The sequence below is a fragment of the Myodes glareolus genome, chromosome 6 (genome assembly GCF_982192425.1).
Source record: "Myodes glareolus chromosome 6, mMyoGla1.1, whole genome shotgun sequence".
In the NCBI taxonomy this organism is placed as follows: domain Eukaryota; kingdom Metazoa; phylum Chordata; class Mammalia; order Rodentia; family Cricetidae; genus Myodes; species Myodes glareolus.
The window spans coordinates 66016781-66037453 of NC_142031.1; the positions used below are offsets into that span (position 1 = coordinate 66016781).

The 20673-nt window shown below is 51.6% G+C and overlaps 1 protein-coding gene across 1 annotated transcript; it reads left to right on the forward strand.

Annotated features, from left to right (window-relative positions):
- Positions 1-6136: 6136 nt before the first annotated feature.
- Gdf7 (growth differentiation factor 7) lies at positions 6137-17252 on the forward strand. Its single transcript, XM_048439592.3, has 2 exons — positions 6137-6449; positions 8945-17252. Exons 1-2 carry the CDS (start codon positions 6155-6157, stop codon positions 9907-9909), a joined length of 1260 nt encoding a protein of 419 aa, XP_048295549.1. The 5' UTR covers positions 6137-6154; the 3' UTR covers positions 9910-17252.
- The last annotated feature ends 3421 nt before the right edge of the window (positions 17253-20673 follow it).

Here is a 20673-nt window from a genome sequence, read left to right on the forward strand (position 1 = left end):
TGGGCTGTTGGGTATAAGGGAGACTATTAAAGTGAAGGATCTGGGTGAGAGCTGTCTTGAGAGACCCGAGTGGGGACTCCCCATGAGACCCAGTGTTGCTAGCATGCCTGCCACCAATACCGTGTGAGCTAGTGAGCTGGGCTTTCCCGGGCACTACAGGGATGTGCCCCCTGCCTGGTGCCTGCCAGGGGTACCACGGGATTCCTGTGAAAGTGGCCGACTTCCTTGATAGCAATTCCATTTTACCTTCCGTGGGTCCCACAGGCTCCAGTGCATAGCTGTGTACAGTGCCTGGAATGTGGGATCTAAATCTGGTACCGTGTGCTTCCTGCTCAGCTCCATGGTGAAGTCAGTGGTAACAAGGACCATGTTGCACAAGACTCCTCCCTCCTGTGTGGGGGGACCACTCCGTGTGCACTTGTCTCAGAGCTCTCTCTGTCCAGAAGTCCCTGCTATATCTCCTGTCTCACTATTAGCCATTTAGCTTTTTATTAGACCAATCGCAGTGACAGGGCAATCAAATATCTCACAATAAGATGCTGTCTTAGTTCCTGTTCTGTTGCTGCGAAGAGACACCATGACGAAGCTAACTCATAAAAGAAAGCATTTAATTGGGAGCTTGCTTCCGGTTTCAGAGGGTGAGTTTATTGCCATCGCCGGTGGGAAGCAGACAGGCATGGCGCTGGAGCAGTGGCTGAGAGCTTTCCTTCCTGATCTGCAGACAGCAGGCAGAGGGAGAGAGAGATGGAAGCCCATCCCCCGGGACACACCTTCTTCAGCAAGATCACACTTTATTCCCATTAAAAGAGGCAGACTATGTTAGACTTTGCTTGTCTGAAGATATTCAACTCAGGCTAGCTCGAAAGTCAAAATCACTTTGTTTGCTGAATGCTAGAATTATGGATAGAGATCATCTGTGTCAGAGTAACAAAGGAAGTCCACAGTAATGGTGGTTTGAAGGCAAGGTACTCCACCACACCTCAGTATGTTTCTCTGGCCTCACTGAGTGTGTTCATCTCTTCTCCCTGGACACCTCCCAAAAGGGTAGTTCAGAGGCCCGGCTTAAACAGCCAGGCGCTGTTACATACTCTTGCCAGCAGATGGCACTATCCGCCAGTCCTCTGCGGTTTGTCCCACCTAGGAGGCACTGAAAAGCTCTCCTAGGAAGGGCTCTGGGAAAGAAGCTACCTTCTCCTATTACCTCTCCTCCCCTCCTCCACAGGGTGGTCTGGGCCACAGAGCAGGCCACGCCCAGAGGCCCGAGGCCAGGGCTTTGAGGACCCCAGTGTGAATGCCAGAGCTGTTGCTTGGGGCAACCCGGACAGCCTAGTTATAGGTTAAGCAAGGGGAAATTCCTGCAGCTTGAGGAGGAAGACTGGCCCTGGGCATACCGGGGTGCTGCCCTCAGAAGCTGCTGGAATCTTTACTTTCTCTGTCCAGGTCTTTCTGGGAGAGACTTAAGCTTTCCTAGGGGCTGGTAGAGGAACCAGAGTTATCAAAAGAGAAGGAAGAGGCAAGAAGATGCCTCTGCGGGGGTGGAGGAGGGGTGGTTGCTGTCACCTCTCTCTCTCTCTCTCTCTCTCTCTCTCTCTCTCTCTCTCTCTCTCTCTCTCTCTCTCTCTCTCCATCTCCCCTCAGGGAGGCCTAAACCAGGTACACTCTCCCTTTACTCTCTCTCTCTGCTCTGGATTGTGGAGGTCAGAGGTCATGGTGCGACCTCACAGAGGACACACTCCTGGTCCTGCTGTCGTGGTTCCTCCACTTTTCACTGTCCCTCCGTTGAAATGTGATTGTCAGTCTCACTAAAGCTGGCAGGGGGCAAAGCCAGGAAGGGTGAGGGACTTGCAGCCAGATGTTCAAGGGATGTCTTCAGTTCAGGTCTCTTGGGGTTCTGGAGGACACATTGAGTGTTTTAATTTTGTGTGGCTGCAGGGAGCCAGAGTGCCCGACAGTGGCCTTCATCTCACTTCTCAAGTCATTCACTGGGCCCCTGAGCAGAGCAGAACCAAGTGTCTTTGAGCTGCAGTGGAGAGCAAAGGGTCAGGTCAGCCAGATTCTGAAAGGGCTCATGGGTCCCAATGGCTGTGATGCCAAACGACAGGCTGTGAGCCGCTTCCCTTTGCTGCAGGCTTGGCTTCCTCTCCTAGATAATGTGGACTGCGCAGCTCCTCACTTCTAAGGGACCTCTACTTCCCTTGTCAGCACACAGGAGGGCTAGATATCTGGGTGTGGCAGGAGGATCATCAAGGCCATGCCTATTGGCAGTAGCTGGAGCTTCTTTAAGTTCCAGTACCCAGAAGTCACCACAACTCTTGTGATATGTTCTAAGACCAGATTTCAAAGACCATGATCTCAGGTCACAGCAAACTCCCCATAGGCAAGGTGAAATTCGAAAGCCATGGCTCTCATGGGTGCAGCCTATAGAACTGCCTTCCATTCAGCTATGAGAAGGCTGCCTGGGATATGCCAATGCAACCTGGACAGCCGTTTGTAGTAACTGAAGCCTGGCAGGGAAAGTTGGTCTAAATAACTAAGAAGATCTGTGGAGAAAGCAGGGGCTCAAAGTGAGCCAATAGTTTTTGCAGGGGCGATAGACAGGCAATCTATCCCTAGGGAGAGGACTTGGGGTAAGAATGCAGACCCCTACCCCTCCTAACTGTGCAGGGGCCTGATCACCACAGAGGTAGAGAACAGAAGTGATAACTTCCTGTATGGTTTGCTCCCCACCATCCCTGAACTTCGCCATTTGCCACTGGGTTGCTGCAGCCACTTCCCAGTGAGTCTTGTGACAAAGCCCAGGGCAAGCATTACCTTCCAGTGTGTATAGCCAGCAGCAGAACACAGCTCCAACATCTTATGGCTCAGATCTCTGGCTCACTACTGCCCAGACAGTTGCCAAGGGCTTCCTGCATACAAGGTGAACCCCCAAGCATGCCTGGGCTAGCTTTGGAATTGTGGGTCCAAGAGGGACCATCTACTAGATAGGAGGAATTGAGTGAGCTATAGGCAGAGAAGGGTGAGTGGCTGGGGAATCTCTCGGCCTTTTTCTCTGTCTTCTGCATTTTCACCTCAGAATAGGAATTCGTTCAGGAGCCTTGAAAGCCCCAGGCTAGGAAGTCAGAGGGAGGACAGCTGAGCCCTGTTGTTGGCCCTATAGGCGGCAGTGTCTCAGCACAGCGAGTTCCCAGCTCATGGCAGAGAGAAGAGTCCACTGGGGGGATTCTCTCATAATCCTCATCGGGACCTTGGAGTCCCTTTTTCTGCTGAGAAGCTTCCAGAGGGCCAGAGAGGGTCATGGAGGAAATTAACAGACCAAAGCCCCCCAACAGTCTCACCTCCTTGGGGCAGTGGAAGCCCAAAGCTGAGCCAAGACAGTTTGACACTCCAGACTCTGCTACTTTCCTCTTGACCCTGGGCAAAGCCTTAATGTCTAGGTGACTGGCCAGTCTAGAAAATGATATACGAATCACTATTACTGGATAGAGCAGCTGTTGGGAGGGAATGGCATGGGGTGTGTAAGCAATGGACAGGTGACAAGTGACTAGCATCCCTTAAGCAGAAGTAAGAGGGAAGGAATCAGTTATGCTCCCTAGACCCCCATGCTTTCCTCTTTTGGGGCTCTGCCTCAGGGTGTTCTCTGCTGATCACAAAGACCTTTCCTATCGTCGTGGTTCTCAGAGTGTCCTTGACAGTATGTATGTTAGTCACTTGTGTGTTACTGTTCATTGTTTCTCCTGCCCACCCTGGCTCTCAAAGAGTCTTTGCAATACTGATGAATTCGCAACACATGGAAGGATGCCTAGCAATAACAAATCGCTGCAAGAAGGAATGAGTGGAGAGATGGATAGATGAAGGGGTCTGGACCAAGAAGTACAAATGAAGAGACTATACCCTGCTTTACATACCGCTGGTGGGTTGTGTGAGCCTCCCCCCGCCCCAAGCCTTCCATTCTCTTCCAAAGCCTTCCAGTGCGCTCACAAACCTACGTCTAGATTCACAGTTAGCAGTCAGAATATCCTGGGGCGGGGGGACAAGTTACCGAGCAACCTCTGTTCCAGTCTGTGTCTTAGCTACACAAAGACTCAGAGACCAGGACATTCATTCTCAAAGAAGCTATGTGGCTTACTCAAACCCGTTGTAGGAAGGATCACCAATCTATCCCAACTTCCTGAGTCCTACGATCAGAGGTGTCATGCAGTCATGCAGACAGTGCCAGATCCTTTCCCCTCTTCCCTATACACAACTGGAGAAACCGAAGCCAAGACAAGTGAGGGACTTGCCAAGATGATTAATGGGCAAAGCCAGATCTGGAGCCAGCACCCCGACAGCCCAGGATTCTCAGTGTTTTCCAACATGGAATTAACTTGTGAAACACGCAGGACATGAGTGCCTACAGTAGAGAAAAGGGCAGCGAGGTAACAGGACCCAGTGTCCCTCGGAACAAAGAGACCCCTGGCTGGCCCCTGTGTACATGGGCGGGAAGGTGGGAAGAGAATTACAGTAGGAAGTCTCTGTCCTACCAGCGTCACTTCCTCTGAACATCCAACCGGGGGCTCCGAAGGCAGGTTGTCCCCAGCTGTCTGCCATCCTGCTACAGCAGGAAGGCTGTGAGCAGGCAAGCAGCACAAATCTTGGTCCAGGTGCACACATGCTTGCTACAGGTGAGTTCAGGTCTTACAGCTCCCATGTAACCCTAAAAGTATTGACACTGGTCAGGGCATTCCTTCCAGCTCCCAAACATCCCAAGACCCCAGACTGAGCTCTGCCTCTGATTCACAGGGCAGGGTGGGAGTGTACTTCTTCATCTCCTTAACCGGGGCCACAGTTGATCCAGAAGGAATTTTTAGATAGCCCTCGACCTGCAGACTCACAGCCCCGGTTTGGATGTTCAGTTTGGTACCCAATGCAATTTTAAAGTAAAAGGGAAGGGGGTGTGGTCCAGGCCCTCAAAACCGTCTGACAGTTGCTTGTCTATTTTCTGGACGACCTCAGTGCAGTCCACTCTTTAGAACCAGGGCTAGCCAAATAAGAGCCCCAGTGTCTATATGCTCAGGTGTCCCCTACTTGATAGGGCCGAGGTGGAATCCGTTTCCACCCAAGGCTACTATAACCCCCTTGGCACCAGAGCGCTACTCCAAGGCTCTGCTGCTCACCCTCCGGACTTGGACTTGTGGCTACATGCAAACATACCAGTAACCTGCTGCCTTTTGCCCTGCTGACCTTGGAGAAATGTGTTCCCCTGCCCCCAGACGGTAGAGAGGTCACCACGTTGGTTGCACTTTCGGACACGGACACTGAGACCTTAATCTGCCCGGGAGTCAGCTACTCTATGCCCAGAGGCCTTCCTAATTCATCAAGTCCTTTAAGACTTTGGCTCCTGCTTTGGCCCAAGTATCCCCACACACATCTTTTCCTTTCCGACAGTCCGTCTGTCCATATCCATCTGTCTCTTTCTACCCTGTTGCTCCAAGAACTTATCCTTCGCCACAGATCCTCTCCCTTGCTCTGACCTCCCACTGAGATCCTCAGAGGGCAGTGACTCCAAGGTGACTCCAATCGAATGCGCACAGTAAACATCCCCAAGTAGATGCTCTCCGAGGTTCCTAGTGAGCATCCACCAAGGGGGCGCAAGGCGAGGAAGTTAAATGGGAGGGGCCCAACCTTGCCTCGGCCTGGCAACCTAAGCACACACAAAATAGCGGGGAGGGCGGTGTTTCTCCGTGGAGGAGTGGGGAGGAGGCTGGGCGGTACGCACGACGCCCCCATCCTCCAGCCAAGGAGAGCGCTCAGGTCTTGGGACAAGGAGGGGGTTTTCAGTGCTTTAGGGAGGGGAGGCGGGGCACTGTGCTGTGGCGGGAGCCTCGGGCGGGTGGCCCTCACTTGGCAAGGACCGGGACACCGCGCTGCAACCAGGGGAGGAGGCTCCTGCCCTGCTTTGCGCGACAGGCTTGAGTTGGGGGGCTCAGAGCTGCGGGTCGAGCGTTCAGCAGGGGGCGCTGCTCCGGGCCCTGGGCGGGGGTGGGGTGGGAGAGAAGGGGGGCAGCGGCTTGCTGCGCACACTTCCCCCATTATTAAACACTATGTTCAAAAGGCGTCGGGGGACTTTCCGGAGCCACGGAGCCCGTGTCGCGCGGCCGACAGGCCCACGGAGCCCATGGACCTGAGCGCCGCCGCCGCGCTGTGTCTCTGGCTACTGAGCGCCTGCCGTCCCCGCGACGGGCTGGAGGCTGCAGCGGTGCTCCGAGCGGCGGGTGCAGGACCAGCCTGGAGCTCCCGGGGCGGCGGCGGCGGACGGACCCTCGTTCCGGCTCGGAGGAACGGCTCGGTGGTGCCACACCACTTCATGATGTCGCTTTACCGGAGCTTGGCTGGGAGGGCTCCAGCCATGGCAGCCTCGGGGCACGGCCGCGCGGACACGATCACCGGCTTCATAGACCACGCGACTCAAGGTACTTTAAGTATCTTCTGTGCCACCCGGGCCCATCTGCTCCTGCGCTGAGACGTCCTGGGGGAGACAAGCTTCTGTTCCATTGAGTTCAGAGCCATGAATCCCATCTTCAGAAGTTAGAAACTTCGTCCCCTAAGTCAGCGCATCCGAACCCGCTAAGTAGCAGCTTGGTTTCCCAGGGCTGAGCTGGGAGGGGTAGGGACCGCAGACTGGCAGGTCCCTCTCAAGCAGGCAAACCGAGTTCAAGATCTTCTTTGGGGAAGGGTCTAGAGTGGCTTCAGGCCTGGAGCTCTTGGAGAAGTAAGAAGGTAGAAGAAAGGACAGGAATGAGGATCCTGGAGTTCCTTCCGCCGAGAGGGACTAGTACTGATGCTCCTTGTCCCCAGGGGAAAATACACAAATTGAAGGGAGCTAAAGAGAAATCAGTGTAGAGAAACAGGTAGCAGATTAAAGGAAATGGGCTCCGTCTGTACCAGGAAGGCCCTTCCAGCAGGCGGCATTGGGTGGACTGAGTTGTGTGTGGGGAGTGAGTATGGGCGCCAGCGATCTGTGGCAGCCAGGCCCCAGCGGCCAGAGTCCAGGGCTCGGTTGTTTGGGGAGGACATGGATGTCTGGAGCCTAAGTGTCCCATTTTACCCCGTGCTGGACCCTCCAAGGTAGGGTGTGGGTAGGACTGTGGGGTAGTTGTTGTGTATCATCTGGTTTTTATTAATCTTCATTGAAGTCATTAAAGCAGACAGATAGGGAAAATTTAACTAATTTTAGGCGGAAATGCAAGCAATTTTGGCCTTAATTCTACCCAGCCAAAGATCTAGCTTGGAAATCAGGAGGGAAAGAAGGCAAATGGGCCAGGAAGGTAAAGTGCAGCAGCCACCGACAGTCTGCAGGCCATTGACACCAGCGTGGGAAAACAGGCAGAGGCCACCGTGCAGTAACCACCCATCTCAGAAACACACACAGTGGCCCTGCACAGACAGCTTTCTTTTCAGTATCTAGAAATCCCGGGCTCAGATGGCCCTTAGGACCAGCGCGCATCTTCAGAAGTCCTGTCACCTAACTCAGCACTGATTCAGGGGAGCTCCAATCCCACCACACAAAATCCGGAAAAACTTCAGACCTATGTAGGGTGCTCTCAAGCTGCAGGAGGTGAGAGCCAGGAAGGGCCCTGAGGTCACAGAATCATCAGACTTCTTAGGCCTCGCTTAGTATACTGTGTTATAGAACCAACTAGGTCCTTCTGGTGGAGCTCTGCTTGACCAGCAAGACCCAGAGGTGGGTCACCTTTCTTTCTTCCCTCCCTCCCTGGAGAAGCGGGGTGAGGTGGAGGCTCCAGCGAAAGTTCTTTGCAGGGGAAATCCAGCCCAGCCCTTCTGTCTAGCTTGCTACCACCAGCTTCTGTTTAGAACTGAGTTGCTTGAGCATTACCCAGACTGTAGACTTAAGGCATGAAGGCCTGGTGTCCATGGCTGGTGAACAAATCCTGAAGGTGGGGGGGAAGTTTCTGCCTGGTCTCTGCAACGGGGCAAAACGAAACCATATGACCCTCTTCAAAGGCAATGCCTTATCTGCTCTTTTGTGGAATTTAACCTTTTTTTTTCCTGCCAGAGTCCATCCCAAAAGAAAAAGGGCCTATGTCCAGAAATAAAACCCGAAGCCTGAAATAAATCCCACCAGAGTCAAAGACTAGCAGCGCTCACCGTGGCAGCCTCTAATTTTTCCATGAAGGTTCTTTGCATCTGGCTGCCTTTCCCCTTCCCGTTTGTGGGGCTCCCCAAGAATGGGGTCGAAGTGGGTGACCAACAATGAAAGCTCAGGGCGAATTTGGGAGAACCTGTGACTTACCTGGGCCTTCATTTCCTTTCCGCTGAAGGGAAAAGGTGGTCCGGAGGAGAGGGGGTCTGTGTCGGGGTGCTGCTGTATTTCGTTTCTGGACTGTTCTCGGGGGTCCAATTTGTCTAGTAGGCTAGGTTGAGAGAAGAGAGTGAACCAAAGGAGAACATGTTTTTAGGACATGAGAAATTTTCGTTTCTGTACAGCCAGGGGGAACTTGCAGCTCTCTAGAGGCACCCAGCCCGGCAGTAAGGGACAATTTTCATAAAGAGCAAGTCCTCGGGAAGACGCGCCCCTGACCAGAAGAAGTCTGAGTTAAGGCTAGGCGCTGTTTTTGAAGGCAGCAGAACTAAAGAGGCCGTAAGGTTTGTCCTTGGTGGGGTGGTGCACTCTTTCTTGGCCGACACAGTTCAGCTTTTAGGTGTGTGTATCTGTGATCCTTAGGGGTGGCAGCGGAAGAACTAAAGCTTCAGGTGTAGGAGACAAGAAAGGATTCGCAGCCTTGGTTCTGGAGCCCAGATTAGCGAACGACTGCCCGCTCCGATGGGCCTTCCTGAGTTATGGTGTGTTGTATCCAGGGCAGCCATCCCAAGCCAAGCAACCCCCTTGACTGCGTGTATTGGCTCTAGTCTCAACCAACTCTTTCTGTTTTTGTCCTTCCCATAGAGGAATTGGCGACCGAACCCGGCCAGAGCTTTCTCTTCGATTTATCCAGCCTCCCCGATGCGGACGAGGTAGTGAGTGCTGAACTGCGCGTGCTGCGCCGGAGGTCTCCGGAGCTAGACCCGGACAGTGCGACCCTTCCTCCGCTGTTGCAGCTGTCCTCGTGCCCCGACGTGACCCACACATCTCACTTACTGCATTCGCGGACTGCCGAACCCCTAGAAGTCGCGCGCTGGGAAGAGTTCGACGTGACGGACGCGGTGCAGAGCCTCCGTCGCGAGCCGCGCGCCTCCCGCAAGTTCTGCCTGGTGCTGCGCGCAGTGGCCGGCACCGGGAACAGTCCGCTGGCTTTGCGACGACTGGGCTTTGGCTGGTCGGGCGGTGGTACCCGCGATGGCACCGCTGCTGAGGAGCGCGCGCTGTTGGTAATCTCCTCCCGTACACAGAAGAAAGAGAGTCTCTTCCGGGAGATCCGAGCCCAAGCCCGCGCGCTCCGGGCAGCCGCAGAGTCGCCACCGGATCCGGGACCAGGCGATGGGGCTCGGAAAGCAACCCTGAGCGGACGTAGGCGAAGGCGGACGGCGCTGGCGGGGACGCGGGGAGCACAGGGCAGCGGCGGAGGTGGCGGCAAGGGCCATGGGCGCAGGGGCCGGAGCCGGTGCAGCCGCAAGCCTCTGCACGTGGACTTTAAGGAGCTGGGCTGGGACGACTGGATCATCGCGCCATTAGACTACGAGGCGTATCACTGCGAGGGCGTTTGTGATTTTCCTCTGCGCTCGCACCTGGAACCCACCAACCACGCCATCATTCAGACTTTGCTCAACTCCATGGCACCCGACGCGGCGCCAGCCTCCTGCTGCGTGCCCGCGCGCCTCAGCCCCATTAGTATCCTCTACATCGATGCCGCCAATAACGTGGTCTACAAGCAGTACGAGGACATGGTTGTGGAGGCCTGCGGCTGCAGGTAGCATGCGGTCTGGGGAGGGCCTTGCCGCCCTGGACCCCAACTGAAAAACAGCCTTACCCTGGCCAGTCACCAGGCTGGAGGGATGGTGGAATAAGGCCTCCCACCTGCACAGAGGAGATCACACAGTTCACACTCATATTTACACACTCCTTTACTCACGCACACATTTACCGTGGACAGGAGGCGCGGAAAGCCTTGTGCAGTTGCGGTCACTGGATGTTACAGCCATGCTTATTTGCTAACATCGATACAAAACGCTGTCTCTTTAAGAAGAAGGGTGTCTGTGTTTAGAAAAGTGTTAGCATTGGATACTCCTTTTAGTTGGAGGTTGTGTGGCACCGCGGGGTGGCTGAATTCCTGGCACTCCCACTGCAGGGTTGTGGTACCCAGATTCTCTGCAGGTGTGCACTGGGAATCTACAAACAGTAAGGAACCCCTGGTGGGGATGCACCCATCCTCTACACAAGCCCTATTGTGATGCTGTCTCAGTTTTGAGAAGGAAGCTTTATCCAAGAGAATATATTGTGCTACAAATGTCAATACCGACTTAAAAAAATCAATTTCAGTTAGGAACGATCTGACAAAAAAAATCGATTCCAATTAGGAATGATCTGGGAAGTAGAATATTTTTCTCTTGGCGGTGTGTGAAATGGAGGCAAGGGGTGCGGAGCAGGATAGGATTTGCCGGGTTTAGAAGCATCTAGAGGGTGGTACAGGAGGAAGTTAGGGCAATGGCTGCACTTGGGTAGCAGAGGCAGCTGAGGTGTGCCAAGAGGATGCCCTAAGAGGCAGAAAGGAGGCTGTCAGGGCTTGAGTGTCCTGGGGCTGCTCCGCGGGGATTGTAGCCCCTTGGCCAGGAAGGCAGAGCCCCCTCCAAGAGGCGCTGGGTGCTTATGCTTTGCTGTGGAATCTGTGCTGGCCTGAGTGTGCCTGTCACTGTGCGTGTTGCTGTTACATTTTGGCAGTGTGACAGCGACGGGAAGTGAAGCCACACACAAATGCTTTTCTCAGACCCAAACCCACACCCTGGACCTGATCCTTGCTCCTAGATCAGTAGTTGTGTGGGATGAGCAGGGTGCAAGCCTGTCTCGCATCTCCAGAATCCCTGCTCTACAGAAGTGTTTGGTTTGAATTCTTGCTGCCTGTCCACCCTTTGGGACCTCTGGTCAGTGACTGGGAGAGAGAAATCATCTGGGCTGCACCTGCTGGGGGCTTCCAGGACAGCACTGACTTCTGCTGCGTTTTCTCCTTTAGGTTGTGGGAGAGGCATTAATTCTGCCCTTGTTCTGGATGCCAAGGTCCAGGACGGTTTATAGGTATTTTCCTTCTTAGTGGTTACACTGCACTCCCTACAGACAATAAAGATGAAGCTTTAGACCCAGCTAATTTATTCAAGAGCCGCATCTGAGTCCCTTTCATTCTGTAAAATTTCCCCCCAAGGGGAAAATAATCCATGTATAATTTATTCTTAAGACAAAGATTTCTTTTCTTTTACAATGTGAACTTGTACGGCTGTGAATAGCTGTAACCAGAAAACGCAACAATTTCAGCCTTTTCTTTTCTTTTCTTCTTTTTAAATCGTCAAGTGGCTACTATTGATAGGATTTCATCTTCTTTTGGTGGCTGGGCAGAGACCTCCGTCCAGATCTCTGGATTCTGTATGGAAAACCTCTCTCTCCTGTTTTAGATGATGGTTTTTAAAGTGATGGCTCTGATGTCATAATGGAGAAGAAGAATGGCACTAGGAAGTCATCAAAAGTTAATGGGAATTAGAGTTGGCTATTTTTTGAAAAAGATCTAGAGTATTTACTACCTTTGGATAGAAGCAAACATTTTAATACTGTGTGTGTGTGTGTGTGTGTGTGTGTGTGTGTGTGTGTGTGTGTGTGAGGAGAGAGAGAGAGAGAGAGAGAGAGACTAGGGCAAACAAATTTCATGTAAAAATAATCTTGAGTTAGCCTGAGATTGTATAGTAGGGAAATGTCCACCCCCCTTTCTGTTGATGGCCTCTTTCTAACACGTGTTGTGGGTGATGTTTGAGAGGAGCGATTTCCCTGTACTGAGGCCACACCGCAGAAAGGTGCTGGCAGTAGACTGGTCACCTTCATCCACTGCCTCTGAGGCCTCGGATGCTCTCTGTTTATGGAATGAAAGGGGCATCTCCCAGACTTCCTTTGGACCTTGGCGAAACCATCCCGAGCAACAATGCTCCTCTTCCAGTTCTGCTTCCGAGGGCCATTTTCTCGAGAATGTGTTTTATGACCACAGAAGGGAGCACTGCGTGTGGGGCAGATGGGATGTGGTTAAGCTCGCTTTGCCAGGAGGCGGGGAAAGGCCGCTGTCTGCACAGTTGGGAACACTCTTAATCGGTCTCCTGTCATCTGGGATCTCGGAGGGCTGGGTGACCAGGACAGAGTCAACTGTCTCTCAAATTCCTTGGCTGGAAGCTGTAGTCAGTGCTGAGCTGGCCGATCAGGAACTGTGCCTGTCAGGATGTTCCCTTGGCCCTGGTCTGAGATCACCAAAGTATCCCTGGTGAAGTAAAGAGAATTCTCTGCTTGGTTAGGGGAAGATCGCACTGCTACTTGAGGTAATTTGAACCACTGCTTCAAGTGAGCTAAGTCTACGATCCCTGCTCAGGAAGCAGGGGCAGGCCAGCTGGGCCCAGGGGCCCGCCAGACACCAAGCTGGTCTTGTGTGCTGCTTGAAGTCATAATTTATGGATTAAGGTAAACCCCTTCATTGGCAGGAAGGCATTTTCAGGATTCCTAGACTCTGGTCTTGTGGGATTTGGGGTTACCAAGCAGCTGGACTGGGCCTTGCAGAGAGGGTGGTCCGTTCCTTAATCTTATTGTAGGGAAGCATGGCTGGCGCTGTGCTGCGCTGCGCTGCCTTGTGCTGCAATGTTTATAGGCTTGGCCTTTGTCTACTTCCCTGACATTTTTATGCCCGGGTGCCTTGAGGGTAATAAGCTTGTGCATTGTGTGGCAGTGCTGCAAAGGCTGGTGGATCTCTCTGTCCCCTGCTGATCTTCCCTGACAGCCATCATGGTGTCAGCAGGGACAGAAGCTGGGTGTGAGTGAGCCCCGAAGAGAGCCTGGGCACCCTCAGGATGGAATGGGGGACAGCCAGTCCTCCAGGTCCTCATCACCTGTCACTTCCCCATCAAGGCCACCCTAAAGAGGCTGTAGACCGCACTCCTTCTTAAAGCAGGATGTTGAGTCCCGTTCTCCCCAAGAGGGCCTCCTGTGTCCCAGAGGCCAGCTCCTCCCTTTTTGGAGTCGGTCCTGAAAAATTGCGAGCACACTGTTGTGGTCCTTGCTGATTCTCCAGAGTGTTCTTTTGGGGTTCAGGGAAGCAGAGCTGCTCTTGGTAAACTCAGCATCAACGGTCTGTGGCAGACGGGTTGGGAGGAAGGGGGTCTGAAAGCAGCGTTCTGTCAGGGAGCTGTGGGTCTGCAATTCCCTTTGAGAAGTGTCTGGAGTAGGAAAGGAAGAAGTAATAAAATCTGGGGAGTGGGTGAGAGATTACTAGACCTCCACAGGGTAGGTAGCTGATGTATCCGAGGACTCTCAGGACTTCTGTACACTAACGGGTTAGCTCTCTTCATAGTGTGGCCTGGGTCTGCCTCATAGGCCATTCTGGGGTATTGGTTCTACAGGGCATCTCTTGAGAGACACCAGAGGCAATCATCTCCCTGCCTTGACCTTTTGTCTCTTAAATGAACTGGTCCTGTTCTAAGGCTCCAAGATTCTTTCTAGAAAACGGCTTGGACATTCCAAGGTGAAGTATAACCGTTACCCAGCTTCTCTCCCTCATTCCCTTGCTCCCTTTCTCCCTCTCTTGCTTTTCCAAGACAAGGTTTCTCTATGTCTCTGTAGACCTGACTGGCCTCAAACTCAGAGATCTGTCTGCCTCTGCTAGGATTAAAGTTATGTGTCACCGCCGCCCGGCTGTGGCCTTCTCTCTCTCTCTCTCTCTCTCTCTCTCTCTCTCTCTCTCTCTCTCTCTCTCTCTCTGTGTGTGTGTGTGTGTGCGTGCATGTCTGTCATCTTACCTAAATGCTAGCCTCTATTGGGGCTTCACCAATGCTGCTTCAGTTTCTACCTGTGGTGAGGCAGGTGCAGGAGAGGCCAGGACCTGAGGCAGAGGGTTTGGCCTCCCCACCAACTGGGAGCTGTCCCCTGTGTCTCCTGATTGGAGAGGGTGGCTACCCTGGCTGGAGATGCTCTTGTGCTAGCATTGGGCTACATGCTGGCTGGGGCCTTCAGGTGACTGAGTGCCAGGAAAGGGCCCCTAACTGCTGTGAGTTCTCGCTGGTGACAACAGGAGAAAGTGAAAGCTATGCTCTGCCAGCAGCCCCGAAGCCCCAGGGAAAGGAGGAGAGCCTGGCTAAGGCAGGTTACCCTGGCAGGGTCCCCTCTCTACGCCACGGGTCCAGTAGAGGGATTTGGTGGCAGGGTCCAAATCAGACAACTCTCTTGTTTTCTTTCATACAACCTGGAAAATGGTGGCAGCCTTAAGCATTAAGAAGCACTAGAAGGGAGAGGTCCAAATGAGGTTTATTTTGATCCCCCCTCCCCCAATAGAACTCTGCTTTTTGTACAGAGACCTTTGTAGCTTTAGGCTGAAGCCAAGTTGTTTTCTTCTTTCCTTTTGGGCCAGAGCTCAGAACAGCACACAAGGGTACCCCCCCCACCCACACACACACAAGTGAGGCATTGCGGAGGGAAGAGGGCCATAACCCAGGCTGCAGAGAGACTGGAAGTTAGTCTCTTGAGTCAGGAAGCAAAACCCAGGGCTGTGAGCTCTGAGAATCATTCAGGGACCGGGGATGCTCTGTTTCCGATGCAGACACATCCACCTTAACCGAGCCTCGCCCATTCTGTGCTTGCAGACAGCTTACAACCCTCTTCATGCTGCGACCTTTTCCTTCCTTTGCGGTGACCCTTTGATACTGTTCCTCATATTGTGATGACTGACCCCCAACCATAAAATTATTTTTGCTGCTACTTCTTCACTTTGTTAATTGCTATGGATTTTAATGTGTTTTCTGATGGTCTTAGGCGACCCCCCCTGAAAGGGTCACTCGGCCCCCAAAGGAGTTGGGACTTAGAGGTTGAGAAACACTGTTGTAGACCTTCAGGCAGGCACTCAGGGTGCTTCCTGGCACCCATGGCAGCCATTACAACATAGCAGAAGTTAGCATGGGTGTGGGAGGGTGAAAGGTCGTGGAAAAAACAAACATAAACAAAAACAAATAAACAAAAAAAACCAGGCTGAATTTCGAGGCTCTCTTGCTACTGTCCATCAGCCAGTGCACCCTCCTAGCAGCAAGCCTGGCTAAAGCGAAGGTCCATTTCTCCCTCTCAGTGCCGAACTTGCAGGCCTCCTCAGCATCTGTGAAGCAAACACAGGACTGGGTTCTTTCACATGCACCCTTTCGATGGTGAGAGGGCCGTGGCAACCGTTCCTGTGTTTGGTGTGAAGGTGTGAGAAGCACATTTCGTCCATCAGGGGAGCTTCTTTCTAGAGTAGAAACTCTTCACTTAGAGGGGACAGAAATTTGTAGTCTGGAAACTCCTTATCCTTTTCAGGGGATGCTGAAACAAACTAAGGACAACAGAAAAGGCTGGGGGCCAAACCCAGGCACTGTGGGCGCTGTGCGACAGGCCTTAGGATGAGGCCAGCTATTTTGCTTTTGTGTTTCTGTTTTTTCAACATTTGCGATGTCATGTTCTGCATCTAGTGCCCCCAGACTCTTGACTGTCAGTATCTAGAACTATGTCTGGCTATTCTGGTTATGTACACATTGTGGACAAAAACAAGAGTCCCGGGAAGCTGTTGCAGAAGTCTGGCTGAATTAGAAGAAAGTGTGAACTGGTCCACCAAGAGCACACAATTTCAGCTCCCTTGTGGGAGTTTGCATATGACCTGTCTGTGCTCTGACAGTCAGTACCCCCAGACAGCCTGTCTCCTTTCAGATAACTCATGTGGGCTACAAGCAGCCATTGCCTGGGTTCTCACTGTGTCAGGCCTGCAAGGCAGTGACAAGATGTTCTGGGGGTCCTTCCCTGATCAGGAGTTAGGTTCCTGACTCCTCCCAGGGTATAGCAAACATTAGCTTTGAGGATTATGGGATGGCTTAAGGAACAAGCTTCACTTTTGGCCAATCTGTCAGAGTTATACACAGTCAACCAATCTGCACTCTGTTTAGGAACAATGATCCAGTTTGGTGAGAAAGCCCAGCGTGCATCATGTTTCCTGGCTGGGAAACAAGCTCATGTTCCAAGCTGGGAACTGAGACTCTCCAGAGAGGAGAGTCTGTGGCACTCTCCACCTCAGATAAATCACAGACTAAACATGAGCGCCCCTAGTGTAACTTTATTTTGCATTTCACTTTATAGGGACAAACAGTTTTGTTTTTGGTTCTTTGATAAAGAGTCATCATCAGGTCTTTTAGCTGGAAGATTTTGCACTTCAAATGAATAGTTCATGCATTAAAATAAAACAAGGTTTAACACACACTATCTGTGACTTGGGTTTTAGCGGATGATGTAAGTGGTCCTGAAAAAGTTTGTGATTATTCTTTTTGTTCTGTTTTATGTGTAAGTAAAGGGGCAGATCTTTGCAGTCCTCTTACTGTGTAGGCTGCTGCTGAATCCCGAACCTGCTTAAGGCAATGATGCTGTGTAAGTAGGCCCCGGGGTGGGCAGTGGAATGCGGCCCACGGTGAGCGGCCTGCAGCTTAAAAAGTAATTTTAATCTGATCCTGATACTGTTATTTTAAGGAAGTGGCAAAACTCAAAGTGATGGCAATGCCACCAAGGCTCAAAGTCCACGCTGTTCCCTCCGCAGCTAAAGACAGAATTAATTAGTTTCAGGGGAAGTGACTTTCACTTTGCAGTGACACCCACTGTTCCTCAGCTTGGCTCCCTAAGAGGATGGGGACAGGCGCTGGGCGGGAGAGGTTTTGAAGACTGAAATCTTGTTGGCAGTCTTCCAGCTTGGATTTGGCCAGAGCAGAGCTCCAAGGCTTGCAGGCGGCAGTTGAGCATCTGCCTGCTGCCCTGCCTGGTTACTTGGGCAGCCCTTGATGACATTGTGCTGTTGTGACCAGGCCAGCTAGCAGAGACCCCTTAGAGGGCAGGCATGACTCTGTGTGTCTCTGTATTCTCAAATTTAAGTAGGTTGTACATATTGAAATGTAAATGACCTGTGAAACAGCCAACTATTTTCTCAGCCATTACCCAGCAGTATATATTTGTTAAACAGCTTGTATGCTCATCATCCACCACTTTAATAACATGTACAGATAAGTCGATTAAATATTTTCTTCATAGAGATGCTTCTGGCTGACTGGTGTCTGGGGATGGAGGTTTTGAACTCTGTTGTTTAACCTTTCTGTGTTAGTACGTTTTGCTCTGCTGAGGAGAGCAGAAGGCAAGGACTTGGACATCAGAATGACTGTATCAAAATGGACAGTTACAAGGTAGGCCCTGCTGGTCTGTTCTGAGCATGGTCTCCTAAAGTACCATGGTCTCAACATGCCGTCAATAGTCAGGAGCTCCAAGCATCGGGATGTTGTACCCTGGACCCCTGTGACCGCTGTGGAACTGCAGAGGACAGGATGCACAGCCATGCACTGCAGAAGGCCTGGTGCGGGGGAGAAGAGGTCACAATACTATGGAAAAGGTTTTCGTCTCTGGGACATGTGTACAATAGCTTACAAGGAGTGAGCAGCTGTTTAAAATGTAGTTACAAGGGCTAAACTCGCGACTGCCGAGGAGGACCCATCTCACTGTAGAAAGCATGGGTCCTGCTCTGGAGATCGCATGTCTTGGCCTCTGACGGCTCAAGACATAAAGACCATTGAGTAGCTTCTTTGAGACCTATGACAGATTCCAGAGAATCAAGTCTGAGAGCAAGTTTGCCAGGCCATTCTGGCTTGGTCCTCAAGACAGCACCTCTTTAGCTGTCTCAGCTCCTCTTCCGACAGAACGCAATGTGTTCTTGGCTACCCACTTCTCCCTACATCGGAAGTAGGCTACTGCATTTGCTGTTCTGATCACCGAGAGATGCAGTTGTGAGAGCTAACAGGACCTGACCCTCATGAAGGACTGTGACCAATACGACCTTCAGGGATATGAAGCCCCATCAGAGTGACTCACCTTTGTGTCAGGGATGGCAGCACCTTCCCAGTTTGGGTGCAACGTTCCTGTAGTATGTTAGTGAAAGTCTCTGTGGTCATGTTTATCTCCTACTAAAGGTCAATCTCAAGACTCTCTTTGTGCTCTTAACTTCATTATTAAATGAAAAATTAATTTTCTTGGGAGAAAACCTGTCTTCTCAACTAAATATTCTGCAGGTCCAATAAATGTGGAAGTTCTATGGCCCTTCCATGGAAAGTCTTGTCATGCACTATTCATTACATTCCTAGGTTAAATTTCATTGTTTTTCCTTGTCCACAAGGCCTATTCCAGCGGGCTGTGCAGGGGCTTACACATTCACAAGAGAAGGGGCATTTGCGTGGAGAAAATCAGGGGATTTGAAATTGTATCTAACTTCTCAAAGACAGTTGTAAAGAGATCTAAAGTAGACTCTTCAGTGACTGATACTGAGGAGGCCAAGCTGGACTTCTGCTCCTTCCCTGGCTGTGCTGTTCACAGTCTGCCCTGGTGCAGTTGATTTCCAGGCAGGCTGGGGTGAAGGTGTCCTTGCTGCTCCCCTGAGGATAGGAACTGCTATGGTCACAGATGCGTGGCGCTCACGTATCCTTGGAACCTGCACTCAGCAATCTGGGGAGAGTCTTTTCCACAGGGATATGTCACCAGGGCTGACTTTGGCGGGGCTGTGGTGTCTGCCGAGTCCTAATCACATGCAGGTGTACAGCAATGGCCAGTACAAGGAGGCCCAGATGTTCTGCAGAGCCTGAGCTGGGTGGATTTGCAGAGGTGGGAGTCTAGCCCCTCTGTGAGGGAGTGAGACCTTGCAGGTGCACCCACACCCTGTGACTCTAATGGACGCCTAGTCAGGGGATCACATTCCCATCCCAGAGAAGAGGAATTTTCCCAGAGACATACCCAGGAAGGAAATCCACCCCACTGTGGGGAGGTCAGCACAAGCACCTTCACCAGAATGTTTGAGAAATGCAATACAAAATGAGAATGCTCTACTCGGCCTGGCCATTGTCTTGTGCATTGTGCTGTAATTCCCGTTTGAAGTACTCTGCAGGTTTAGGGCTCAGAAATTGACAAGACACGTATTTGGTAGCTGCCAATGCCTCAGCCTCAAAGGTTTTTTAATTATAGAAGAGAAGTAACCATTGTTGTCATACCAGACAAGATTGGCTACAAGGGTAGTGGCCTTGTTTTGTCGTTGCTAGGTGTCAGGAAATGCACAGTTGTCTTTGAACTACTCTGCTCAGGAAATGCTTACATGTCTCTGTCTAACACTTTCACTGGCATGCCTAGTTTAAGGATGCAGAGGCTCTCAAATGGGACTTCCTAGTTTATACTGAAGTCTAGTGTCAGGTCCTATTCTTTGGCAAGCATAGACATGATTACAACTCAAGCCCACTTTCTGGAACTCTCCTTTAAAGTACAAGGAGGGAGGATAGTAGAGGTTGGAAGGAACTGGCCAGCAGAGCTGCTGTCCCTGCAGTAATGATGCTCAGAGATCAACAGTCATGACCAGCCCTCCTGGGTGGGCTGGCAAGAGAGAGTTAAATGGGTGCTCAGGAGGTAGAAGCAGTTGGCACTTTGGGACAACTCTCAGAGGCTGGGCATGATGGAAACTGATTCTCAAGAGCGAGCACACATGCAGAAGAGACTCTGTGCTATGATGCATAGAACAGCAGGTGTCTAGAAGGCTTGGCAGAGTGCATCCTTGGCAGACACCAGCATGAGGACTTTTCTCCTCCCAAAACATTGTCTGATGTAGTCTTTGCCTCTAAAAACTGGGCAGTTGCAACTTTCAGTCTTTCACAAGCCTCACTTATGACAACCACCTCCTTTGACTTGTGTGTGTGTGTGTGTGTGTGTGTGTGTGTGTGTGTCTGGGGATGAGTCTCACTTGCCCTTTATGTGATTCCCTTTCCCATCCTTCCACTCTTGCTAGCCTTGCCCATTTTGGCCTCCAGGAGGCAGCATGGTGTAGCAGAAAGAAGGGGACAAAGTCTTTTCTTTAGAGCAGTGGCCTGAACTAGGATCTCAGCTCCTGTCACCTGCTGGCTATAAAATATTTTTAAAGTTTGTTTTAAGTGTGTGTGTGTGTGTGTGTGTGTGTGTGTGTGTGTGTGTGTGCGTGCACATATCTCAGTTCAGGTTTCCATGGAGACCCAAGGCATCAGATCTCCTTGGTGCTGGAGTTGTAGATGGTTGCGAGAAGACCCATAAGGGTGCTTGGAACAGAACTCAGGTCACCTAAGAGTGGTCTGAGCGCTTTTCCTCTGAACTATCTTTCCAGCCCCAGTATATATGAAATCTTTAGTGAGGTATGACTTTTTTGCAGCCAGGTTGTTTGAACACAGGGTAAGTCAGAGCCTCCATGGATTGAGAAGCCTGTTTGTGAGACAGGGACAGCTTAGGGGATACTTTACCTGGATCTGTCCTCTATGCCAAACTGGTCCAATTCTGCCTGTTCTTTATTGGTAAAGGAAGCCCTTCCCCTTCTCCCCCAGAAATCTCCTTTTCACAGAACTATAACAACACCATATTCTCTACGGCCCTTGCCATGTTGTTAGGGTGTCACCCGGAGGCTTCAG

Excerpts from the sequence above, each read along its gene's own strand:
- Gdf7 (XM_048439592.3), top strand. The coding sequence starts at position 6,155 with ATGGACCTGAGCGCCGCCGCCGCGCTGTGTCTCTGGCTACTGAGCGCC. Across the intron at positions 6,450-8,944 it reads CATAGACCACGCGACTCAAG|AGGAATTGGCGACCGAACCC; the intron begins GTACTTTAAGTA and ends TCCTTCCCATAG.